The 24,686-nt window shown below is 39.0% G+C and overlaps 2 protein-coding genes across 3 annotated transcripts; both read right to left on the bottom strand.

The window, feature by feature from the left end:
* Positions 1-52: 52 nt before the first annotated feature.
* On the bottom strand, positions 53-11,183 carry LOC309700072 (ATP-binding cassette sub-family B member 6-like). Of its 2 annotated transcripts, XM_082523442.1 has the most exons (20): positions 10,784-11,117; positions 9,951-10,474; positions 7,777-7,917; positions 7,475-7,664; positions 7,207-7,299; positions 6,091-6,283; positions 5,755-5,876; positions 5,475-5,584; positions 5,288-5,353; positions 4,252-4,377; positions 3,834-3,910; positions 3,601-3,664; positions 3,416-3,501; positions 3,264-3,321; positions 3,068-3,172; positions 2,686-2,860; positions 2,083-2,195; positions 1,912-2,006; positions 1,745-1,813; positions 53-1,526 (listed from the first exon to the last, which is right to left on the bottom strand). In XM_082523442.1, exons 2-20 carry the CDS (start codon positions 10,464-10,466, stop codon positions 1,367-1,369), a joined length of 2,559 nt encoding a protein of 852 aa, XP_082379568.1. In that variant the 5' UTR covers positions 10,467-10,474; positions 10,784-11,117; the 3' UTR covers positions 53-1,366. The 2 variants fall into 2 exon arrangements, with proteins under 2 accessions (XP_082379568.1, XP_082379569.1); XM_082523443.1 differs by lacking the exons at positions 53-1,526; positions 1,745-1,813; positions 1,912-2,006 and having other exon boundaries at positions 2,088-2,199; positions 10,784-11,183.
* Positions 11,184-12,361: 1,178 nt separating this feature from the next.
* Positions 12,362-23,540, bottom strand: LOC309699826 (ATP-binding cassette sub-family B member 6-like). Its single transcript, XM_082523013.1, has 20 exons — positions 23,193-23,540; positions 22,328-22,851; positions 21,368-21,508; positions 21,075-21,264; positions 20,785-20,877; positions 20,458-20,650; positions 20,184-20,305; positions 19,911-20,020; positions 19,738-19,803; positions 19,044-19,169; positions 18,847-18,923; positions 18,685-18,748; positions 18,500-18,585; positions 18,349-18,406; positions 18,153-18,257; positions 17,777-17,951; positions 17,415-17,527; positions 17,244-17,338; positions 17,077-17,145; positions 12,362-14,793 (listed from the first exon to the last, which is right to left on the bottom strand). The coding sequence occupies exons 2-20, from the start codon at positions 22,841-22,843 to the stop codon at positions 14,634-14,636; spliced, it is 2,559 nt and encodes an 852-aa protein (XP_082379139.1). The 5' UTR covers positions 22,844-22,851; positions 23,193-23,540; the 3' UTR covers positions 12,362-14,633.
* Between the last annotated feature and the right edge of the window lie 1,146 nt (positions 23,541-24,686).

Genomic DNA, 24,686 nt, shown 5'->3' with positions numbered 1-24,686 from the left:
ATAATTTCCTGAATCTATCAGTAATGTGATATACTACCACCTTAATATTAAAAAAAAAATCTAAAATGGACAGGAAATTGTTTTAATTAAAAAACCAAAAAAGTGGAAAACATATCATTTATTGCTCATGTGTACACAATGAAATGTAATATGAATATGAAATAGTTCCACAAAACTATAACTATGAACAACATACTTCGTGAGGTAGATACAAGACAGCACATTAACTTACTTAGAAGTGTATGGCTGTTCTTACTTAATAATTAAACATCTGTTACTGCATAGACATTTGATTTTAAGACATCTTAATTCAGATATTTTCACTTGTTAATTCAGCACAGGCACATATAAATAATGCTATTGCTATGTCATCATTAAAGAAAATAAAATATTTATTTTTAATCAGTGTCACAGGAAACACTGATGATAAGTGCCCGTTGTTTTATTTCCTTAATAAATGGAGATGTACATCAATGCATTACCAGCTCTTCTATCCTGCTTTATCTTCTGCCTAGCTGATGACCTAAAGCCTCAATGTGCAAATACGCTTTTCTAAAAGACTAGTGTCACTTTAAAGAACACAAATTCAGCAAACAAAAACTTAAAATAACAAAAAAAAACTAAATCCCTGATGGCATGCATGTAATCTATTCTTATCCACAAATCATTCACAAGGTTCCATTAGTATCTCAGTGCACTAAGATGTAGTGTCAAGGCTGAGTTCCCTTTCATATGCCTCAGGTCATATTATTGCTCCAGAGTCGAGGCAGAACTATATGATCACTGCAGTTTTTCATTAAAAATAAATAAAAATTAGTAAGGTGATTTTCATGAAACTGGCATCATAGAGCCATGAATAGAACAAAAAGTCTCAAACTGAGCTGAGCAGTCTGAAGCCTGTGCTTTTGGTCTCCTGTATACGTTAATCTCTGGCTGTCTTTACATGAGCATCCACAAATAGTATATCTATGAAAGAAAAAGCGCAATAGGTCCTCTTTTAAAACTGTGAAAAAGAAAAAAGAAAATACGAAGTAAAGTAAAATAAAGTAAAATAAATGAAGGTAAGTATAAAAATAAATATGAGGAATGTCAAATAATTGGAGGTGATTTGTAGGGTTAGGAGGATTATACTAAAAAAACAAAACAAAAACGAAATAGAAAACAACCTCAAAGCTAGGCATGATTCAAGCTCCACTCCTGTTTAGCAGTTTGGTTTTTAAAATGTCAAATCATTTGTCCCTCACTTTGTAAAATCTATCAAAAATATTACTTCCACCTTGCTGAATGCTTAAATCAAACATAACCTTTTCACAATCACAACAAAGAATAAAAGTGCTAACAGTTTTTTTTCTTAAAGCAAATACATTCAGTGCCCGTGGTGTCCTGAGGACGTCGATGGTGGCTGCAGTTTCTCAGACTTGCGATCTTTGGTTTCGGTGTCTGATGATGAATCTGAGTCCTGAGCCTGTTGTTGCTTCATCCACATGTTTGCATATAAACCTCCTTTTTGTAGCAATTCCTCATGTCTGGGATGGAGAAAATGTTGTTATTTACTAACTGTTCAGTGAACACAGAGATGTGCTAATGCGAAACACAAAGATTACTCAGTACTCATTGTAAGTCCTGTGAAAAACTAAGTACGCCTTTACTGTTTCCACAGGAAATTAAGTCCACCATGAGAAAGATTGTATGTTACTGGATGTTGTTTACAGGAGTTTCATTCAAAACAATCAGGCACACTTACCGTCCACGCTCAGCAATCCGCCCTTCATTGACAACCAGGATCTGGTCTGCTGCGATGATGGTGGACAACCTATTACAGAGCAATAACGGACCCACAAGTCATCGGTGAAATAAATGAAGATGGATAAATTCACTTAAAAAAACCTGACAGTACATGAATTTATTTACCTGTGAGCTACAACCACTGTAGTGCGATTGGCACAGACTTTGGCCAGAGAGGCCTGGATGTTGCGTTCTGTCTGTGTGTCCAGGGCAGATGTGGCCTACAGAGAGATAATATTAGAAAACTGCAACTAACAGCAATGAGTTTACACTTGAGATGACAGTTCAGTCACATACCTCATCCAGCAGGATGATTTGTGGTGCTTTGAGGATAGTTCTGGCGATAGCCACCCTCTGCTTCTCTCCTCCACTCAGCTTCAGTCCTCTTTCCCCCACCTGGGTATCATAACCTGCCTGACAAAAACACAGGAAGAGGCTGAAAAAACTTCTTGCAAAGTATTAAAATACAACAGTCACCTCAAAGGCACTTTATATTGTAAGCTAAAGACCAAACAATAACAGAGCGAAAACCCCAACAATAACATCAAATCCCCTACAAGCATGGACTTAGCGACAGGGGGAAGAAAATATTCTTTTCAAAAGTAAGAAACTTCTGGCAGGATTGGCTGCAATCAGTTGGGGGTGAGGAGAGGGAGACAGAACAAAAGACACACTGTTAAAAGAGGTGAGTAAAGAAGAAGCATAAGAGGGGCCTGAAAGTTAAAGGCTCCGCCTCCCATTCTAATTTTAAATACTATAAGAACCACAAGTAGGCCCGGAGTCTGCATGTAAATGGTATAAACATAGATACATAGAAACACCCACAATGTTTTCAACAGTATGAAACAAATCTTTGAAGTCACAATGCTGAATAAACCAAGGGATTAATGTGCACATTACCATCAGGGAAGGTCATGATTTTGTCATGGATATCAGCAGCGAGTGCAGCCTCCTCCACCTCCTGGTCATTAGCAGTGGTGCGACCGTAGCGAATGTTCTCCCGGATGGTGTCGTTGAACAGCACGGTATCCTGGGGAACCACGCCGATATGAGATCGCAGAGATGTTTGTTTCACCTGAGGAAAGATGATGAGAAAGTAATAAGCAGTTTAGACTCCGTGTATGTGTGTGTGTATATATATATATATAAGCATGCAGTTACAGTAATATTAAAGACAAGACTTTATGACTTCTGCTTATATTATTAATTTTACTGGTTGTTTGTTAATGTCTTGAATTTCCAAATATTTCTCACACAGTAGCTCTGGTGCCAAACCTCTTACCTTTGATATATCCTGGCCATCAATGCGAATGCAGCCTCCCTGAACATCATAGAAACGGAAAAGCAGTCGAATGATTGTGCTTTTCCCAGATCCCGACGGCCCAACCTGAAGGTATGTTAGTAATCCGTAATGTTAGCAACACCTTAACTGCTCAATGTAATGCTGGGAAGCAGGAAACATCTCGCCTCAGACTCACCAGTGCAACTGTCTGTCCTGGAAGAACTGTGAAGGACACATCCCTGAGAATCTCCATGCTGCAAAGCAGTAAAGAAATCTAAGAATGAGCCATGCAAGAACACACTGAGACTGAAGTTTTAATAAAAGAAATCAACGCAAAAATAAACCAACCCGTTTATGTAGCTGAAGTAAACGTTTTCAAACTCCACTTTCCCCAGTTTAAAGAGAAGGCTTCCTGCATTTACTTCATCCTTCACCTGCATCAGGCAACATATAAAGACCACAAAAAACTCAAAACACATAAAAAACCCCCACTGATATCACCGCTGCAAATATTTACCCATCTATAAACATACCTCTTGATCTTCTTCGAAAAGTTGGAACATGTTTTCCATGTCAATAAAGGAAGTCTGGATCATTCTGCAGGGAAAGAAGAGAGAAACCAACAGTTGGCAAAAGGAGTCAAACAGAGTGTGGTTAAATAGCTTACAGTATATAATGTGTTATCCTCCTTAAAAATACATAAAAAAGCAATATCTTTAAAACAGCAAACTATTTATAATCTAATGACTTATCTGTATTTTCTTACCTGTAGTATGTTCCAAACCAGTTGAGTGGAATGTACATTTGGATGATGTAGGTACCGAAGAGAACATAATCTCCAACCTGAGGTTAGAGTTGTTTTTATGGTCAAACTGAATTGGACAATTCCAACTAGCATTGTATTTCTTAATGTTCTGAGTATCTATTAAACATAAAGTTCATCCACTTTCTGAAATAAGCAAATCAGCTCTCTGCCCCGCCTTTTAAAACAACTTTCTTTTAATCGGCTGCCCCTCCCAAATGAGTGGATGGGGCTGTCTGAGATAACCATATTAGCGATATACTAAGGATTTACTTGCACAGATGATGATCCTAGTATTTGAAAGTTTGGGCATGTTCATTATCAGTGTCTACCAACCAAATGTGGACAAGCATAGTGTGTGCCATTATTACAAAGTCAATACCTGAAACTTGCCCTCTGTGACAAAGTATGCACAGAGCAAGGAGCCTGCTAGCAGTCCTAATCCAATGACGACATTCTGGGTTTGATTGAGCAAGGCCAGAGATGCCTGCGCCCTCCACTCTGAAGCCTACAAACAATCAGAAACATGAGTCAAGACTTCAAAATATAGACTTCCAATATACAGCTACTGGTATCTTTGCAAAAATGTCTTATTCTCTGATGCTAACAAAAGCCAAGAACCATTAAGTACACAACTCCAGAACTGAGACCACTAAATAAAACACTTTTGTCCAGATCAGACAACAAGTGTAAGTTTTGTTTTTGGTGAAATTATGCTGCTGCTTTTCTGATTTTTATCAGTATGTTCAAGGACCCCTGATGCCAGCACGTTACATGCAAAGGATTAAACTGCATATAAATTGTGGTAAGAGACAGGTATGGATATCAGGCTTTTGCACATGCATACAATCTCACAATGACTGGGATCCATAAAGAAAGGACCATGTGTATGCACAGCTTTATGAATATGACAAAAGGAAAGTCCATGTTTATCTGCTTTTGTGTAGACATGCACACACATACAGGCTGTTGTCTATGTACATTGAGCTTTATGGGCCCAGAATTTCCCAGTGAGCTAACAGGTTTGCTCTACTGGCGAAACAGCAGCAGAATATTATGGATTGTCCAAATATTGTCCCAGGAAAATCAAAGCAGTAAAATCACACAAAAAACACTGAATTCCAACATCCAGTTATTTCATTTTGTCTTTGTTTTGAAATCAAACCTGACATAAATACTCATATTTTCTGGGTTGGCCACCTGGTGTGAGGCAACCTACTACATTTGCTTCCACTCAACATCTTAATACTAAAAGCTATTTGAAAGGTAGCAATAACTAGAAAGACTGTAGCAGAGCAGGTTTGCTCTGACTCCTGTTAGAGTAAACAAAGACATTTTCTAGTGATACAGCTGAAGAAAGAACAGCAGGGGAAGGCGTGGCAAGCCTTGTAATGCTTTATCTGCCTGACCTGACTTACCTGATAATTTAAGATTGCACCCTCAAACCGGCCGACCTCATAGTTCTCTGCATTGTAGTACTTTACCTTTTCAACAGGAATAAAAAGCACAAACAGTGACAAACTGTAATTTAGGTGCATTTTAGGATGAAAGAATAAAAAAACAACAACAACAAAACTTTGTGAACCACAAACTTATTTAATGTACCGTCTCAAAGTTTAACAAGGAGTCCACAGCCTTGGCCTTGGCAGCGTTATCCATCCGATTCATTTCTCGTCTGTACTTGGTTCTCCATTCAGTGATGATGATAGTCATAGCTGGCAAACACATTAATGTGAAATTACTACACAGTCAAAGAGGATCTGAAAAATCTATCTCAGGCCATGCGGAACTACACAGAAGATTAGCACACTTGAAGGTTTTCATTATTAAACTGGGTCAAAGCAAAGCTAGTTGAGGTTCAAAAGGTTCAACAGGCATAACTTACTGAGGTAGAAGGTCATGCAGATGAAGATAATAAGGCCAAGCCAGGCATTGAAATAAGTGATGAAGTAGATGATGGCGATGATAATATCAGCAATGGTTGGAAAGATGCTGAACACTATGTAGCTGTGGAAAAACACCAATACCTGAGTTTAATTTTTCTTCAGATTCTAACACGAGAGAAGCATTTATGGATAAAAAAAAAAACATTTATGTTGGGCATAAATGTTTTGGGCATTTATGTTGTAAACCTTGTTGGTTGGTATATTTTGTCAGCAGGTTCGTTTATGAGTTACTCATTTGTTTATAATTGTTATGATCCTGACCGTTACTATCTCACCTGACCAAGTTGTTAACGGAAGATGTGCCACGGTTGATACTTCTCAGTACTTCACCAGTTTTGCGGCTCAGATGCCAGCGCAGAGAGAGGGAGTGCAGGTGGCCAAACAGATTGACTTGAACCAGTCGATTGGTGTACTGCTGCACGCGGATCCAGACGAAAGTGCGTACGTTACTCAGAAATCCAGAGGAACCTGAGAAGAAGAGAAGATGACGGCATTGTACTGCAGTGATTTGAATCATATCTGCCTAACAGAGTACAGTTTGTTCACGTTAATGGGAAGTCTTCTTCACAAACCAAGGTTAATTATGGCGTTCCACAGGGTTATTTGCTACGACCGAATCTGTTTACATTATACTTGCTTCCCTTAGGCTATATTATTAGAAGACATAGCATACATTTTCACTGCTATGCAGATAACACCTGGATTTATCTATCCATGAAGCCTGATGACACACAAATTAGTTATGCTAAAGGAATTTCTAAAAGACAATTTTTTCTGTTTGTAAATTCAGATAAAACTGGCGTTATCATACTCTGCCTTAAAAAACTTTATGGTGTCTAACCACTGTGAGGAATCTTGGAATCATTTTTGTCCAGGATACTTCCCTCAATGCACATATTCAGCAAATATGTAGAACTGCTCCATTGCATTTGCACAACATCTCTAACCTTAGACACAACCTGTCTCAGAGTGATGCTGAAAAACTAGTTTGTGCATTTATTACTTCTAGGCTGGTTGTTCTTAAAACTCCCTGAAAAGCCTTCAGTTGATCCAAAATGCTGCAGCAAGACAAGTGACAGGAACTAGAAAGAGAGAGCAGATTTCTACCATAATAGCTTCTCTTAACTGGCTCTCTGTTAAATCAGGAATTAGATTTAAAACCCTTTTCCTTAAAAACAAGGTCTTGAATTATCAGGCCTCATTTGATCTTATCTTTAAGTCCTCACAGTACAGTATCAGTACAAAAGTGGAGCACTTCGCTCTGCTGGGTTACTTGTAATTCCTTGAATTTTTTAACCTTAACTCTACTTGATGTGACATGTGAGGCAGAAATTCATTGTGCAGCTCTCTACAATGTTCACTGTCTACACTGGGCATCCATGAGGTCCTACCTGCTCCTCCACCCTGCATGAGCTTGAGCAGGACATAAATACACACTGTAACAGCTAAAGTGTGCCAGCTGCTGCCATCAGTCAGTTCATCCACTGAAAACAGATGAGACAAAATGAGGCTTTCAAGCTGTGGTGAAAAGATTCAATGAATAAATAAAAAGCATTATGAGATTTTAATTTGACTGCAACAATGTCACTGCAGTACCATCAGTGTGAGTGACTGAACATTTGAGTCTATAGTGCATGATGATGAAGACACATCACTCACCAATATACTTGGAGTAAATAGGTACAAAGATATTAACAGCCCTCTCCACTCCCAGCAGCCCCAAACAGAAGAGGACCAGCAGCTGGAGAAACTTGTTGCCTTGTGGCCACATGTAGGGAACAAGCAGACGGACCTTTTTCCAAAATCCCTTCCAGGTGGACTGGTTCTCCTCTGATCTTCCCAACAGGCTCTGACCCAGAGAAAGATATGAAACCATTAAAACAGCGTTAATAGAGTATAAAAGCATAGTTGCTGATGTGTTTCAATATACAGTGGAAGTGCTGCAAGTGCCCTGTCACTACCTGTCTACTGTTTTCTACGTCACGCTCATCTTCATTTATTAGTAGCATGTAAGGTCTCCTTGGCAACCCTGGAGCTTTGAGACCGATGAAGAAGAGCAGCCCAGTGCTAATGTAGCGCATCATCCACAGGAACAACTGCACCTGAAGTTTTCATAGATGTTTACACACACATCAGCATGGATACAAAACAGCGTTTAACACAATGGTAACACAATGCTAACTAGAAAAATTTGCATTTCCTGCGAAAATGCAGTGTGGATGCTTTAAAGCTGAAGCTGTATGCAAAAACTAGCTGAAAAGTTGCAGAAATTGTAAAAACTTTGCAGAAGCAAAGGAACTTTGCTAAAATGGAATAACTTAGCAGAACTGCAACATCTTAGAGGAAACATAATACTTGGCAGAAATACAATAGCATAGCAGAACTTAGCAGAAATATTGTAACTTACCAGAAACATGATAACTTCTCAAAAATACAAGAATTTAGGAAAAATAGTATAAGATAACAGAAAGAATATATTTAGCCAAAAATACTTAAACATTACGGAAACACTATGATTTAGAAAAATAGTACAACATAGCAGAAATACTGTGATTTACCAGAGACACTGTGATGAACTATGAATATTGTCATTTTAAATTAATACTATGGTTTAGCACAAATACTATCATTTGACAGAAATAGTATCATTTGGCAGAAATACTGTGTTTCAGCACAAATACTCTGGTTTAGCACAAAGGAGATTAAGGAGATATGACAATTTGAAAATGCCTCTCATTACAGAAATCAAGCGGTGATTTTGAACAAACTCTCCATTGACTTTCTATGGAGAGTTTTCCGACTTTCTGTTGGTCTGAGGAGATTTGCCAAAATTCTATAAATTCCACAACAATGATAGTGACATTTTCAGAAAGCCAGCAAAAACACCTACGTTTTGATGTATAATTTGTGGAAGTTGAGTGAAATTTGAGCAAGTAGCAAGAAGTTGTTCGGACATGAAGAGAAGACTGCGAAACCTTCAGTGGCAACAATAACAACGCATGTATTTTGTGAGAAATCACAATTTTGCAACTCAAAACTTTAAGAAGCATAAAAGTAAAACAGTAAAAGATTTGAAAAAGCTGATTTATACCTGAATAGCCCAATAATTTGAGAACATTTTAAAGTTTGAATGGTTGTTCTACGTGAAAATATGAGGAAGTAGTTAAGTTTCAAAAACAAGCTAATTTTAGCAGAATTGCAAAGTTTCCCATTCATTTCAAATTAAAGGAAAAAAGCTTAATATTTTAAAAAGTATAATAGTGAAAAATACCAAAAGACATAGCCGTTATTAGCAGAAATAGCAGAATAGTTTAAAATTTGAACGGTGAAAATCGGCTGAAAATTGTGGAAGTAGATCCACGGCGAAAAGTGTACGGAAACACCAAGAAGGAACTCAATAGTGCGGATGCTTAAAGCATCCACACAATAACACAGTAATGTGAATATGCTGAAGACTGTTAAGTGTTTTATTGAACAGTTACCACACATCTAGGTAGTTTACTATTATAATATCATTTACTATTAAAATAGCACTTTCATAATGTTGACTTTATGGGATGAAGGATGCAATACAATAACATTTTGCATTTGGCTTAGGATCTGAAAGTCAACTGAGCAGTGACTCAGCAGAAAAGGCTCAGGCATGCTTATCTTCCATGGCACTTTGTTTTCTTTTGTTTGCTGAGCAGACACTTGATACATGAGCCTGACTGTACTACTCTGAGGAGTGGCGCTAAAAGCAGACTCATTTTTAATATATAACTAACCTTTGGCTCATAAAGACTATTTAATCACACACCGAAGAGCTTTATTAATATGCTGCAAACACACTCTGATCAACTTATCTTAACGCTAAATAAATAGAAATGGAGATTTGAAGGGATTCATTCTAAATTCATAAGAATGTACTTTGCAATTACACAGTAATCATCGTATATTTATAAATACATTATTTGTTTTCTACTAAATAGTATTAAATCACTGTACTGTTAACCCTAAACAGATAGGAATGGAGATAAACTGCATAATGCAAGGTAAATGCAAGTATCAGCATGAATATTTTGAAAGTAGTCTTCACTTCTTTGTTAGGTTCCTGGAACACAATGTTAAAAAAATATCTTATGTGAGTGTTCACCTGTTGTGGTTTGTTCTCCAGGCCCCACCACCACTGAGGACTGTACCAGGACACAAAAGCCAGGTTCTCAGCACAGAAAGCTACAGCCCAGAACAGCAGCAGGACGGCACTGTGTCCTCTTGTCCAATCCGACACCAGGACCCTGCGCCTCTCCACCCTGAGTAGAGCCATAGCCCAGGCCCATCCCAGGATGGAAAAGCAGCCGTACAGCACCACATACCCTGGAAGCTCATCTGCATTAGTGGCTCTCCAAATCATTCCACCCAGAAACTGGATGATCAGAAAGACGTGGAGGATCTGCTGAAAACCATAGAGGCAGGAGCGAGGAATGAACTTGCGCTCCATTTGCGTGCCATACTTTTGGTAGCATATGCAGTGGATGGTGCCAAGGAGGAAGGAGAGGGAGAGCAGGATGGTGGGGACCAGTGTGAAGTAGAAGCAGGGGGCGATGCCTTCATCCACCCAGGTTATGGAGATGGAGGAATTTGCTTCACAGTAGCTCTGCACAAACACCATGGCTGCAGCTAGGAGAGAGAAATCATTTTAAAATCCTAGCAGCAAATCCTAACAAAGACATCCCGCCTGTACGAGGTGTTTTATAGTATACCTAGAAAGAGGAACTGCTTTGGCTCTTTTACATTAGGCACTGATTTATGCGATAGTAGTAAATAAATACCGACATACAGCTAAAATGTGTGATAAATACTGTAGGCAGATAAAGAACAAATAGTGTAAGCAATTATAATTATTACCTTATAAACTTATAACTATCAGACTACATTTCAGAGGGTCTAGAGATGAAACCGGCTGTTGTTGTTAGTTTTTAACATTACCTTTCCCAGGCAGGCAGCTGTGAAGTCCAAACACTGTACACAGTCCACTTGTTAGTAACCGAGGCTACTCCAGGGAGACGAGCGAGTCCTCCGAGCTGTTATTAGCTTGCTTATCGTCTCTAACTGTAGTTCAAACGACATTTAGGAATGACACCCAGAGCACAATAACTCACAGCTATGTGTCTGTCATTACTACCACCAGCTGTGTGTTACACTGATGAAGCCGGTGTTCGGAGTCCTCCCAGTTCTTCTTCTTCTTGTCAAATTTTCCTGGCGAAACCGTGGAGTAACGCTACCAGCTGGCACGGAGTGTGAACACACACAGACACACCAAATAAAAAAACAAAAACAAAACCCTTTTAAATCAAATTAGTTTGTCTTAAAAACAATGTATTAGAAATTGTACACGGACCGCTAGCTTTTAAATCAGGTCCAGTATCATTTTCATCTTAATTAGGATCAGTAGTTTCTTCTTCTCCACTGCCTGGAGCAAATTTAGCTTCACACCTTTGCCATTGCAGTGCACTGCAATTCATACATTAAAAAGCAAGAATAGTTAATACATTACTTTCAATTAGTGCACCTGTTTTAAGGTGGACCCTTGAGGTATCAAACCTGAGACAAAGGCTCAATACTGTTAGTTAAAGAACAATTTGCAGCCAAGGACATACGAGCAGAAACAAGGACACAGTCAGTCTTAAACACAACATCAAGCAACTGAGGCAGCATTATTCAGTGCAGACACTCGGAAAAAGAAATCACACTGCCACTGCAATCACCTGAACAAACGGCTAAGAAAGCTGCCTTTTTACATTAAAGCTTATGCATACAAACCTTTATTTTAGTGTAAAGACTCGACAGAGACACAGAGGCATTCCAGTTCAAGAGTGCTGCTATAAAAGCACACAAAGCATCTATGAAATGCACGTCATTATTTTTCATTTACACTATCAGTTAATAAGGCAAATAAGTATTTGTGACATAGGTTACTATAAAAGCAGGCTGGGGAGAATCCACACTTGATATGAGTGTAACACTGCTTACTTATGTGAAATCATCATCAGTGAATGCTTGCAAAACAGAAACTACCTTGGTATTATAACAAACGGCTTGACATTGGCCACACATCCACACTTGCAGGTTTCTTTTTCCTCTCTCTTTTTGCTATCTTCACACCGATGTCTCTCTTTCTCGCCTGGCTCTTCTCTCAGTCTTTGTGCTGTCATCCAACAGGTCGGTGTAACACTGAAGCAGGGTTCAGTTATCTATATCACCTATCCACCCATATCAATTGCATTATTCAAGCTGAGTATCAGGCTTCTACTGCTGGCGGTTGACATAAGCAGTTCTTTTCACCTTTTTTCTTACCTTTTTAAATTCATTTTTATTATTATTTACGTCTTTTTGAAGAGATCTGGCCACGAAGGCAGCTGAAATAGCAACATATGCAACATCACAGGTTTATCAAGGTATTTTAAGTAGCCATAAAAGACTGGATTGATTATAATGTAGGTGCAAACTTTAGTCATGGAGATACTTGCAAAGCAGGTCATTTCTTTATTTTATATATAACCCTTAATAATTATAATAATAATAATAATTCATTTTACAAATATAAGCAAAGAAATTACATATAAAAGAGTTGTTGGCACAACATCATCTCCAATAGATAGTTTCCCTGAATATGTAGCATTAGAGGAAAATGAAAAATAATACAAAAATACGTTATTGTTCCGGCTATTAGTAAAGTTATTTTTAGGGGTGCTAAGATGAAATTTAGGGATGCTTGAGCACCTCTGAAAAGGGTCTAAACTCACCAATGTCCACCACAGACACAGTTTCCAGTATGGTGTCTTACTATTATAAATAAATTCAGTGTATCCAGGTCCGAGTTGTGAAATGATCATCTCCTGTCTCAGCAAATCTTCTTGAAACAAACAGTATTTTAGTCCAATTTACAGACACAGTTTGCTGCTATTACACAACAGGTCTAAAGTTTTACTGCTGGATGGCTTCAGGTTTTGGCACTTTAATATCCCATAAGTGAAACATGCACAGAATTAATTAACACCAGACCATCCCTATTACCAATAAATTAACGTGGTATTACACGACTTATCATAGATATAACAATTCAGATTGTAAACTCATTATGATGCAGTTTTGCATCCATGGACTAAGTAAAATAATAGTTTGTTAAATGCATCAGTGATGTGAGATACCGTCACATTAACATTTCTTCAAAGTCTAAACTGGACAGGATGTTGTTTTAATGTAAAGACAGAAAAAGGATGGAAATAATGCCATTTATTGCTCATGATTACATGATATAACAGTATTTCCAAAACCTGTAACTATGAACAACACCTTTCGTGAGGTAGATATAAGACAGCAAATAACTTATTTAAAATTGTATGGCTGTACTTAGATCTATGGACGTTTAATTTCTAGACATTCTTTTTCATGCAGATATTTTGACTTGCTAACTGAGCACAAGCGCAGATCGATAACTTGGCCCCATTACATCCACATACCGAGTGGAAACCTCTGCCGTGAGAAATGTCTGTGGTCTTTCTGCCAATGGAAGGCTGGACTGTACAACTTCAGGCATGAATCAGTATGTCTAAAGATAACTGAATGATGAAAAACAATCAACAAACCCTGACACAACAATGCTATTATCAAAGAAAATGAAAAAAATATATATTTTTGTCAGTGTCACACAGAAAATGATGATGAATGCCCATTATTTTACTACCATAAACATGGAGATATATATTTATGCACTACCAGCTCCTCTCTCCTGCTCCAAGAATGTACAAATACATACAGCTCAAAATTCAGCTAACAAAACTTTAAATAACAAAACAAAATCCCTGATGACATTAACACCATTCTATTCTTAAGCATATAGTATTCAGCAGGATTCAGAATTAACAGTCTGAGCACACCAAGATACAGTGTCAAGACTGATTTCACTTTTCATGTGTCTCAGGTCATATTATTGCTCCACAGCAGAAGCAGAAATATACAACCCCCATAGCTTCTTTCTCATTAACAATAAAAACGAATAAGCTGGTTTTTCATGAAACTTGGTAGAGAGGTGGAGGAAAGACGGGAACCCCCCCACCACCACCACCACCACATTTTATTCAAAGGGGACCCCATTATGCTTTTCTTGCACCTCCATATTTGTATTCTAAGACTCTAATAGCTCCAATAGTCCAACTCTTTAGTCTAACTTTCCTCTGCCCAGCAGGTGGAGCAGGTGGGTGGGGTTTCAGTGCTTACTGTGAGAGTTGTGTGACTGAGATAATTAGGGATTTCCCCTCTCTTCGACATCATAGAGAGTCACAACAAGAAAAAAAAAAAAAGTCTCAAATTGTGAATTTAAGCAGTCTGCAACCTGAACATCTGGCTCACAGGAATAATTATACATAAACTGATCTTTTTGGATCTTTGGCGGTCTTTAAATGAGCATCTGCACATGTAACAGTACATCTATGAGAGAAAAAGCACAGCAGGTCCCCATTATGTTTAGTTTGTGAGCACATAGTATCATCTGTCTCTTCTCCTGTGCCAATTCTTTTTAGTTTTAGATCTTTTGTTAACTCCTGGCATCAAAACCGTAGCTGGAATCACAACTATTGGATAAAGTCTAAAAGGTGTGAATACCTCTTCAGTTTCATTAGGCACCTTAGCCTGACCTGTCATTGCACATTCACTTTAGAAAATCTAGCAATAAATAACACTTTCACCTTGCTGAGTGTTCAAAACATTTAAAATCACACATTGCCTTTTTACAACCATAACAAAGAATACAAAAAGATTTTTCTTAAAGCAAATACATTCAGTGCCCGTGGTGTCCTGAGGAGGTCGATGGTGGCTGTAGTTTCTCAGACTGGCGATCTTTGGTTTCAGTGTCTGATGATGAATCTGAGTCCTGAGCCTGTTGTTGCTTCAACCACATGTCTGCATACAAACCTCCTTTTTGTAGCAATTCCTCATGTCTAGGATGGAGAAAAGATTGATATTTATTTGTTTATTGGTTTGCTGGTCTGTAGCATTCAGGTGAGTGCTAACACAAGGCCACGGAGGAAGGACATCAGCAATCATCTTAAAGAAGCAGCTGCTGCTGCCAAGCAGTGTTTATAGGGATATTTCCAAACAACTTGAAAACCATAATTCTACAGTGGAAAACCTTCAAAACAGCTGCCCATTCATGCAAGGAGTGGACGTCGCAGTATATTCACTCTAACGTAAGACTGTGCAATGCTTAGAGAAACCACAAAAAGAGCTGCATCTCAGACTCTACAGGCATCCGTTAGCATGTTAAATGTTTATGTTAAAAGTTCATGTTAAAAATTCATGACATTGTGATTACGAAAAAAATCGCAATCGACAGATGAAAACAAAGTGGAGATATTTGGCCATAATGCACAGCACCACATTTTGCAAAAAACAATATTGGCAAAAGACCTCATAACAACTGTCAGCACCATAGCAGTGATGACTTGGGCTTGTTTTGCAGCCACATGACCTCAGTACCTTGGGCATGAATTACATGGTCATGGAAAACTTTTCTTTTTCCAGGGTAGAATGATGGACGGCATAAATTTTTAGTGACTTTAAATCACAACAATTGGGTGCACGTTTGAATTTAATTTGAATTTCCTCTAATCCACTCAGCAGCAAATTTATGGACTACCTCCAAATTCAACTTTGCGTTAAATGAACAGACAGGACACAATTTGATGTTCCAGCAGAACAATGATCCCAAGCACACATCGGTGTTTTTTTTAATGGATAAAGCAAGCAAACATTAAGCTTTTGAAATGGCCTTTCCAAAGTTCTGACCTCAGCCCAACTGAAAATTTATAGACTATCAGGGCTCTAGACTAACTTTTTGCCACGGTTGCACCAGGCGCACCAGCACAAAAGTTAGGTGCGCCCACTGGTGCGACCAAGGTTTTTATTTAGTCGCACCATTGAAAAATTTGGTTGCATTTGCGACCTGAGGTCCCGATTCACAAGGTCCCGATTCAATTCGAGTCAATTTTGCCTCAGACAGTCAGAAATATTATAACTCTGATCATATGTGAGACTTCATCAGAGGTGTGAGCATCACAGCAGATGCATTTGTGTCAAAGTAACTGAGAATAAAACACAGAAAAACATGAAGGAGATTTTCCTGGCAGATAACCTTAATTAGCCAAATTTTAAAAAATTTACATTTCTTCAGTATTGAACAGCAGAAATTAGGCTTTCTTGGCCGAGGACATTTAAGTAAAAAAAACCAAAACGCTGCAAACAATGGTCGACTGGTGGGCAATAAGCGAATGAATAATGCTGAAAACATGCTGATTCAGTGAATTTTGGTTGGAGAGAGACAAAACCCACAGCTCAGAATCTAGCACAAAAAAGACGTAAACACAAAGCGCAGACCCGCCAACGCATCAGAATCAGTGAGCTGTCAGCGGTCAGCCCCAACGGCATGTCCGTGTACGTGCCGTCGGGTGAGAAAGCCGAGAAAGAGAAATCTGATTCTGATGCGTCGGGTCCGCTCTGTGTTTACGTCTTTGTGTGGAATCTGTTTAGCTGCTCTCATTTACTGTTTCAGCTGTTTGGTGGTTGTTAAAATAGTTTTGAGAGCTTTAACCTGAGATTCTGGCGTTTCTGGCAAAATACATTTATATTTAAAAGTCTTATAAAAGTTTTTCTATTAAAAAATTCAGGATTTAATGAATTGATATCGCTTTATTCAAGCTACTCACCTCCCTCTTCCACCTGCACTTTCAAACGTACACACAAAGGACTACGGGACAACTACAGGACCACGGTCAATCATAGAGGTCCCGCTCCTGACTATCTCTGATTGGGACACACGATAGGGGCATGATGTCTGTCAGTTGTCAACACGGAGACTTTCAGAGTTGCCGGGACTTTTTTTTTTTTTTTTTTTACTGGAACAGCTGGTCGCACCGGTGTGACAGGATTTTATTTAGTTGCACCATTGAAAAATTGGTCGCACTCTAGAGCCCTGACTATGCTTAAAAGTTGTAACAAAACTAAACAGTTTCAATGATATCGACCAATTCTGCCAAGAAGACAGTGAGCAAAAATCAAGCCAGAATAATGCCAGAAGCTTGTTGATGGCTAGCCCCAAATTATCATGAGATTAATGCTCATGATGACCCTCTGTAAACTTTTCACAGATTCCTATGAATGCTTTATTTTTCACAACTGTATACGTTATGGCAGGAGTTTCATTCAAAACAATCAGGCACACTTACCGTCCACCCTCAGCAATCCGCCCTTCATTGACAACCAGGATCTGGTCTGCTGCGATGATGGTGGACAACCTATTACAGAGCAATAACGGACCCACAAGTCATCGGTGAAATAAATGAAGATGGATAAATTCACTTAAAAAAACCTGACAGTACATGAATTTATTTACCTGTGAGCTACAACCACTGTAGTGCGATTGGCACAGACTTTGGCCAGAGAGGCCTGGATGTTGCGTTCTGTCTGTGTGTCCAGGGCAGATGTGGCCTACAGAGAGATAATATTAGAAAACTGCAACTAACAGCAATGAGTTTACACTTGAGATGACAGTTCAGTCACATACCTCATCCAGCAGGATGATTTGTGGTGCTTTGAGGATAGTTCTGGCGATAGCCACCCTCTGCTTCTCTCCTCCACTCAGCTTCAGTCCTCTTTCCCCCACCTGGGTATCATAACCTGCCCAACAGAAACACGGGAAGAGGCTGAAAAAAAACTTCTTGCAATATAGAAGAGACTGCAGTTACATAGTGATCATCACTAACTACACTTTAAAACATTTTAAAAATATGGCTAACTTCAGAAATATACATTTAAAAGATATAAACTTAGATTCAATTTAAACACCCACGATTTTAGTAAAAGTATGGAAAACAAATCTTTGAAGTCACAATGCTGAATAAACCAAGGGATTAATGTGCACATTACCATCAGGGAAGGTCATGATTTTGTCATGGATATCAGCAGCGAGTGCAGCCTCCTCCACCTCCTGGTCATTAGCAGTGGTGCGACCGTAGCGAATGTTCTCCCGGATGGTGTCGTTGAACAGCACGGTATCCTGGGGAACCACGCCGATATGAGATCGCAGAGATGTTTGTTTCACCTGAGGAAAGATGATGAGAAAGTAATAAGCAGTTTAGACTCCGTGTATGTGTGTGTGTATATATATAAGCATGCAGTTACAGTAATATTAAAGACAAGACTTTATGACTTCTGCTTATATTATTAATTTTACTGGTTGTTTGTTAATGTCTTAAATTTCCAAATATTTCTCACACAGTAGCTCTGGTGCCAAACCTCTTACCTTTGATATATCCTGGCCATCAATGCGAATGCAGCCTCCCTGAACATCATAGAAACGGAAAAGCAGTCGAATGATTGTGCTTTTCCCAGATCCCGACGGCCCAACCTGAAGGTATGTTAGTAATCCGTAATGTTAGCAACACCTTAACTGCTCAATGTAATGCTGGGAAGCAGGAAACATCTCGCCTCAGACTCACCAGTGCAACTGTCTGTCCTGGAAGAACTGTGAAGGACACATCCCTGAGAATCTCCTTGCTGCAAAGCAGTAAAGAAATCTAAGAATGAGCCATGCAAGAACACACTGAGACTGAAGTTTAATAAAAGAAATCAACGCAAAAATAAACCAACCCGTTTATGTAGCTGAAGTAAACGTTTTCAAACTCCACTTTCCCCAGTTTAAAGAGAAGGCTTCCTGCATTTACTTCATCCTTCACCTGCATCAGGCAACATATAAAGACCACAAAAAACTCAAAACACATAAAAAACCCCCACTGATATCACCGCTGCAAATATTTACCCATCTATAAACATACCTCTTGATCTTCTTCGAAAAGTTGGAACATGTTTTCCATGTCAATAAAGGAAGTCTGGATCATTCTGCAGGGAAAGAAGAGAGAAACCAACAGTTGGCAAAAGGAACAGGAGTCAAACAGAGTTTTGGTAAAAGCAATACATAATCTCTATATTTCTTTTACCTGTAGTATGTCCCAAACCAGTTGAGTGGGGTGTACAGCTGGATGATGTAGGTACCGAAGAGAACATAATCTCCAACCTGAGGTTAGAGTTGCTTTTATGACACTTATAATAATATAATAACAACAATAATAACATAATTGCATAGTTTTGGAAATGTGGAGAGGCATAATGCAAACCATTATTACAAAGTCAATACCAGAAACGTTCCCTCTGTGACAAAGTATGCACAGAGCAAGGAACCAGCCAGCAGTCCTGCTCCAATGATGGCGTTCTGTGTTTGATTGAGTAAGGCCAGAGATGCCTGGGTTTTATACTCTGATTCCTACAACAGGAGAAGGAAGCAACAATTAAATATATGACTCCATTCCTGAGACCACTAAATTAAACATTTTTCTCTACCTCTGTGATCAATGTCTCAGTTTTAGTTTTGGTGAAATACAGGAACAAATATCTACATGCAAACCCAATAATAGTTGGTTAAATGTCTCTTAGCAAGTGATTTTGCTTATTTTGGAGCCATGATTTAGTGACATAACACCCAACGATGTCCAAGAATTTAGAGGTAGTCCTCAGCAGCAGAATATTATGGATTGTCTAAATATTGTCCCAGGAAAATCAAAGCAGCAAAATCACACAGAAAACACTGAATTCCAACATCCAGTTATTTCATTTTGTCTTTGTTTTGAAATCAAACCTGACATAAATTTGCTTCCACTCAGCATCTTAATGCTAAAAGCTATCTCAAAGGTAGCAATAACTAGAAAGACTGTAGGAGAGCAGGTTTATTCTGACTCCTGTTAAAGTAAACAAAGACCAGCTTAGGAAAAAAAACAGCAGGGGAAGGCGTGGCAAGCCGTGGAGTGCCAAAACCGGTTGATAAATGCACTTACCTGATATTTTAAGATTGCACCCTCAAACCGGCCGACCTCATAGTTCTCTGCATTGTAGTATTTTACCTATGGAACCAGAAAAAACTAATTGTATTTTAAAGTGCATTTTAAGATGAAAGAATAATAAAAAGAAAAGTAAACTTCTTTATGAACCACAAACTTATTTAATTTACCGTCTCAAAGTTTAACAAGGAGTCCACAGCCCTGGACTTGGCAGTGTTATCCATCTGATTCATTTCTCGTCTGTACTTGGTTCTCCATTCAGTGATGATGATCGTCAAGGCTGGCAAACATTTGAATAAGGAATTACTACACAGTCAAAGAGGATCTGAAATCTATCTTAGCCAATGCTGAAGTACAGAAATGTTTTTCACACTTGAAGTTTATTTTTCATTATTAAACTGGGTCAAAGTGAAGCTAGTTGAGGTTCAACATGCATAACTTACTGAGATACAGGGTCATGCAGATGAAGACAATAAGGCCAAACCAGGCATTGAAAAGAGCGCTGAAGTAGATGATGGCGATGATAATATCAGCAATGGTTGGAAAGATGCTGAACACTATGTAGCTGTGGAAAAACACCAATACCTGAGTTTAATTTTTCTTCAGATTCTAACATGAGAGAAGCATTTAAGGATAAAAACATTGCCTAACAGAATCATTATTTGAGTTATTACTAATTGTTAATAATTATTGTGATCCTGTTTGATGCCATCTTACCTGAGCAAGCTATTAATGGAAGCTGTGCCACGATCAATACTTCTCAGTACTTCACCAGTTTTGCGGCTCAGATGCCAGCGCAGAGAGAGGGAGTGCAGGTGGCCAAACAGATTGACTTGAACCAGTCGATTGGTGTACTGCTGCACGCGGATCCAGAAGAAAGAGCGCATGTTACTGACAAATCCAGAGGAACCTGAAAAGAAGAGAGGTTGGTGGTCAGAATAATGAAGCAGCCTTAATGCTAGTGTGGCATGTGAGGCTGATGCTCATTGTGCAGCTCTCTGTGGTACTACAATGTTCACTGGGCATCCGTGAAGTAAGTCCTACCTGCTCCTCCACCCTGCATGAACTTAAGCAGGACATAAATACACACTGTAACGGCTACAGTGTGCCAGCTGCTGCCATCAGTCAGTTCATTCACTGAAAAAAGGACACAGACATCAAGGAGAATGAGACAAAATGAGGCTTTCAAGCTGTGGTGAAAAAAAAAATCAATGAATAAATAAAAAGTATTATGAGATTTTAATCTGACTGCAACAATGTCACTGCAGTGCCATCAGTGTGAGTGACTGAACATTTGAGTCTATGGTGCATGATGACGAAGGCACATCACTCACCAATATTCTTGTAGTAAATGGGTACAAAGACGTTAATAGCCCTCTCCACTCCCAGCAGCCCCAAACAGAAGAGGACCAGCAGCTGGAGAAACTTGTTGCCTTGTGGCCACATGTAGGGAACAAGCAGACGGACCTTCTTCCAAAATCCCTTCCAGGTGGACTGGTTCTCCTCTGATCTTCCCAACAGGCTCTGACCCAGAGAAAGATATGAAACCATTAAAACAGCGTTAATAGAGTATATAAGCAAAGCTGCTCGTGTGTTTTAATATACAGTGGAAGTGCCCTGTCACTACCTGTCTACCGTTTTCTACGTCACGCTCATCTTCATTTATCAGAAGCATGTAAGGTCTCCTTGGCAACCCTGGAGCTTTGAGACCGATGAAGAAGAGCAGCCCAGTGCTAATGTAGCGCATCATCCACAGGAACAACTGCACCTGAAGTTTTCATAGATGTTTACAAACACATCAGCATGGATACAAAACAGCGTTTAACACAGTGGTAACACAATGCTAATAACACAGTAATGTGAATATGCTGAAGACTGTTAAGTGTTTTATTGAACAGTTACCATATATCTAGGTAGTGTACTATTACAACATAATTTACTATTAAAATAGCACTTTCATAATGTTGACTTTATGGGATGAAGGATGCAATACAATAACATTTTGCAAAGCAAGTACAAGTAAAAGCACTTTAAGTTTAGGAAAAATCAACAACTACATTAAAAAACTTTGCAAAGGAGAAAAACTACAAGTCATGCTTGCAGTTATGTAGTCAAAAAACTTTCACTCAACTCAACTCCTCCCCATGTGGGAGGAGCAAGATCCTGTCTTCTGATTTGATTGGTTAAGAGTGCAGGGTTTAGGAACTGAAAGTCAGACAAGCAGTGACTTAGCAAAAAAGGTTGTAGCGTGCTTACTGCCAATTTGTTTTGCTTTGTTTACTGGGCGGAACCTTGATACATGAGTCAGATTACACTGCTCTGTGGAGTGGCTCCGAAGGCAGACTTATCTTTAACCTTTGGCTCATAAAGGTTTAAACACACACTGAAGTTTAAACAGTTAAAATGCTGTATACAGGAATGAACTCTACCTACAATCTAAGATCAACTAAATGGGTAGGAATGGGGATAAACTGCATAATGCAAGGGAAACACAAGTGTAAGCACACATATTTTGAAAATAGTCTTCACTTCTCTGTTAGGTTCCTGGAACACAATGGTTAAAAAAATATCTTATGTGAGTGTTCACCTGTTGTGGTTTGTTCTCCAGGCCCCACCACCACTGAGGACTGTACCAGGAGACAAAAGCCAGGTTCTCAGCACAGAAAGCTACAGCCCAGAACAGCAGCAGGACGGCACTGTGTCCTCTTGTCCGATCCGACACCAGGACCCTGCGCCTCTCCACCCTGAGTAGAGCCATAGCCCAGGCCCATCCCAGGATGGAAAAGCAGCCGTACAGCACCACATACCCTGGAAGTTCATCTGCATTCGTGGCTCTCCAAATCATTCCACCCAGAAACTGGATGATCAGAAAGACGTGGAGGACCTGCTGAAAACCATAGAGGCAGGAGCGAGGAATGAACTTGCGCTCCATTTGCGTGCCATACTTTTGGTAGCATATGCAGTGGATGGTGCCAAGGAGGAAGGAGAGGGAGAGCAGGATGGTGGGGACCAGTGTGAAGTAGAAGCAGGGGGCGATGCCTTCATCCACCCAGGTTATGGAGATGAAGGAATTTGCTTCACAGTAGCTCTGCACAAACACCATGGCTGCAGCTAGGAGAGAGAAATCATTTTAAAATCCTAGCAGCAAATCCTAACAAAGACATCCCGCCTGTACGAGGTGTTTTATAGTATACCTAGAAAGAGGAACTGCTTTGGCTCTTTTACATTAGGCACTGATTTATGCGATAGTAGTAAAACCTGTTACTGCGCTAAATATTGTAGGCAGAGAACTGCGCAAACACACGAGAAAACAAAGTGTGAAAGGTTAGCGCACCAGCTCAGTGGCACAAGAAGCTAATGTGGCTACAAGAAAAGGAAACTTCTAACTATCAGACTACATTTCAGAGAGTCTAGAGATAAAACCGGCTGTTGTTGTTAGTTTTTAACATTACCTTTCCCAGGCAGGCAGCTGTGAAGTCCAAACACTGTACACAGTCCACTTGTTAGTAACCGAGGCTACTCCAGGGAGACGAGCGAGTCCTCCGAGCTGTTATTAGCTTGCTTATCGTCTCTAACTGTAGTTCAAACGACCTTCAGTAATGACACCCAGAGCACAATAACTCACAGCTATGTGTCTGTCATTACTACCACCAGCTGTGTGTAGTCATACTTACAAAGCGGTTGTCCTTGTAATGTGTTCACAAGTTAAACAACCGCTACCATGACTCGACAGCATTACGTTACACAACAGCGCCTGCTCGCTCTACCTGAACCTCAGCGCCCCCCAGAGGACATCCACGGAACATGCAGACCAACAGGGGAACGACAGGCTTAACCTGTATCAAGCAGCTTAAAATGATATTTTGAGATATTCAAGTAATTAGCAAGTATTAAAAGGCTACAGCAAGGGTGTCAAACGTCACACTGGATTGCTCTGGAAAGTGTGAAGGGCATAAATTTTGCACTGTGCCCAGTATTTTCATAGGTTTCACACCTTTACCACTGATACAGTCTTCTCCTATGACCATTCATACTACATCAACATAATTAAGTTACAGATAAGCAAATAAATGCTAAAAAATGAAAGTGTTTTTTCACTGTGTAACGTGTCAATAATAATAATAATAATAATAATAATAATAGTTTAAAAAGGACATTTCCTTTTAATTAACTAAAACTTTCAGTTTTAATATTACAGGACAGTCTGGACAGTGAGCTACCAGAACTTTTTCTTTATTTTGATTGATTGATTTTTTTTAAATACAATGTTGTTTTTTTAATTTACTACATCAGCATTTCTCAATCTTAAGTGTAGAAAAAAATGCTGAAATTGCACTTCCTTGTCTTATATCAAGACTATCTCTGGGATTAAATTAGTATTTAAACTTCTGTACAGTGACATAGGGGAATTTCTCTGGTCTGGCCCATTTAAGATTCAAGTGGACTGTATGTGGCTCATAACCACAATTTAGGATGAGTTTGATCCCTAAAGTTCTGTCTAAAAATGTGAAAATAAAATGAAAAACCTTTTTTCAGTACAGTTGTACTTCTTCGAAATGCACAACATGTATGTAATAAAGAAAGCTATTATACAATTTTTAACCAAAACAAAACAAAATGAACCTGAAATTAAAAATAAACCACATTTTAAAAAAACTGTTTATAAGACTAAACTAAACTAAAATCAAAATTGATAAGAAATGTAGAAATTCCTCATTAGGTTTAGCTTATGTGTAATGATTCAAACACAGAAAGTTACTACGAAAATGTACATCTCTGAGAATAATATAGCTATAGTATGAGAAAATTCACAAACTACTCCTTGTCTTGTACAAAAAGAGCTTTCATGAGTACTGTGGCGAGGATGAGCTGACCCTGGAAACGGCACGTAATAGCAATACGTGCCACATTATTAATATCAACATGCAGCAGCAACAAGTGTGTTT

This window comes from Aulonocara stuartgranti, assembly GCF_965226115.1.
Source record: "Aulonocara stuartgranti genome assembly, chromosome: 23".
Classification (NCBI taxonomy): Eukaryota; Metazoa; Chordata; class Actinopteri; order Cichliformes; family Cichlidae; genus Aulonocara; species Aulonocara stuartgranti.
Note: the sequence above shows the minus strand (reverse complement) of the source record. Positions and strands in the feature narration are given on the sequence as shown.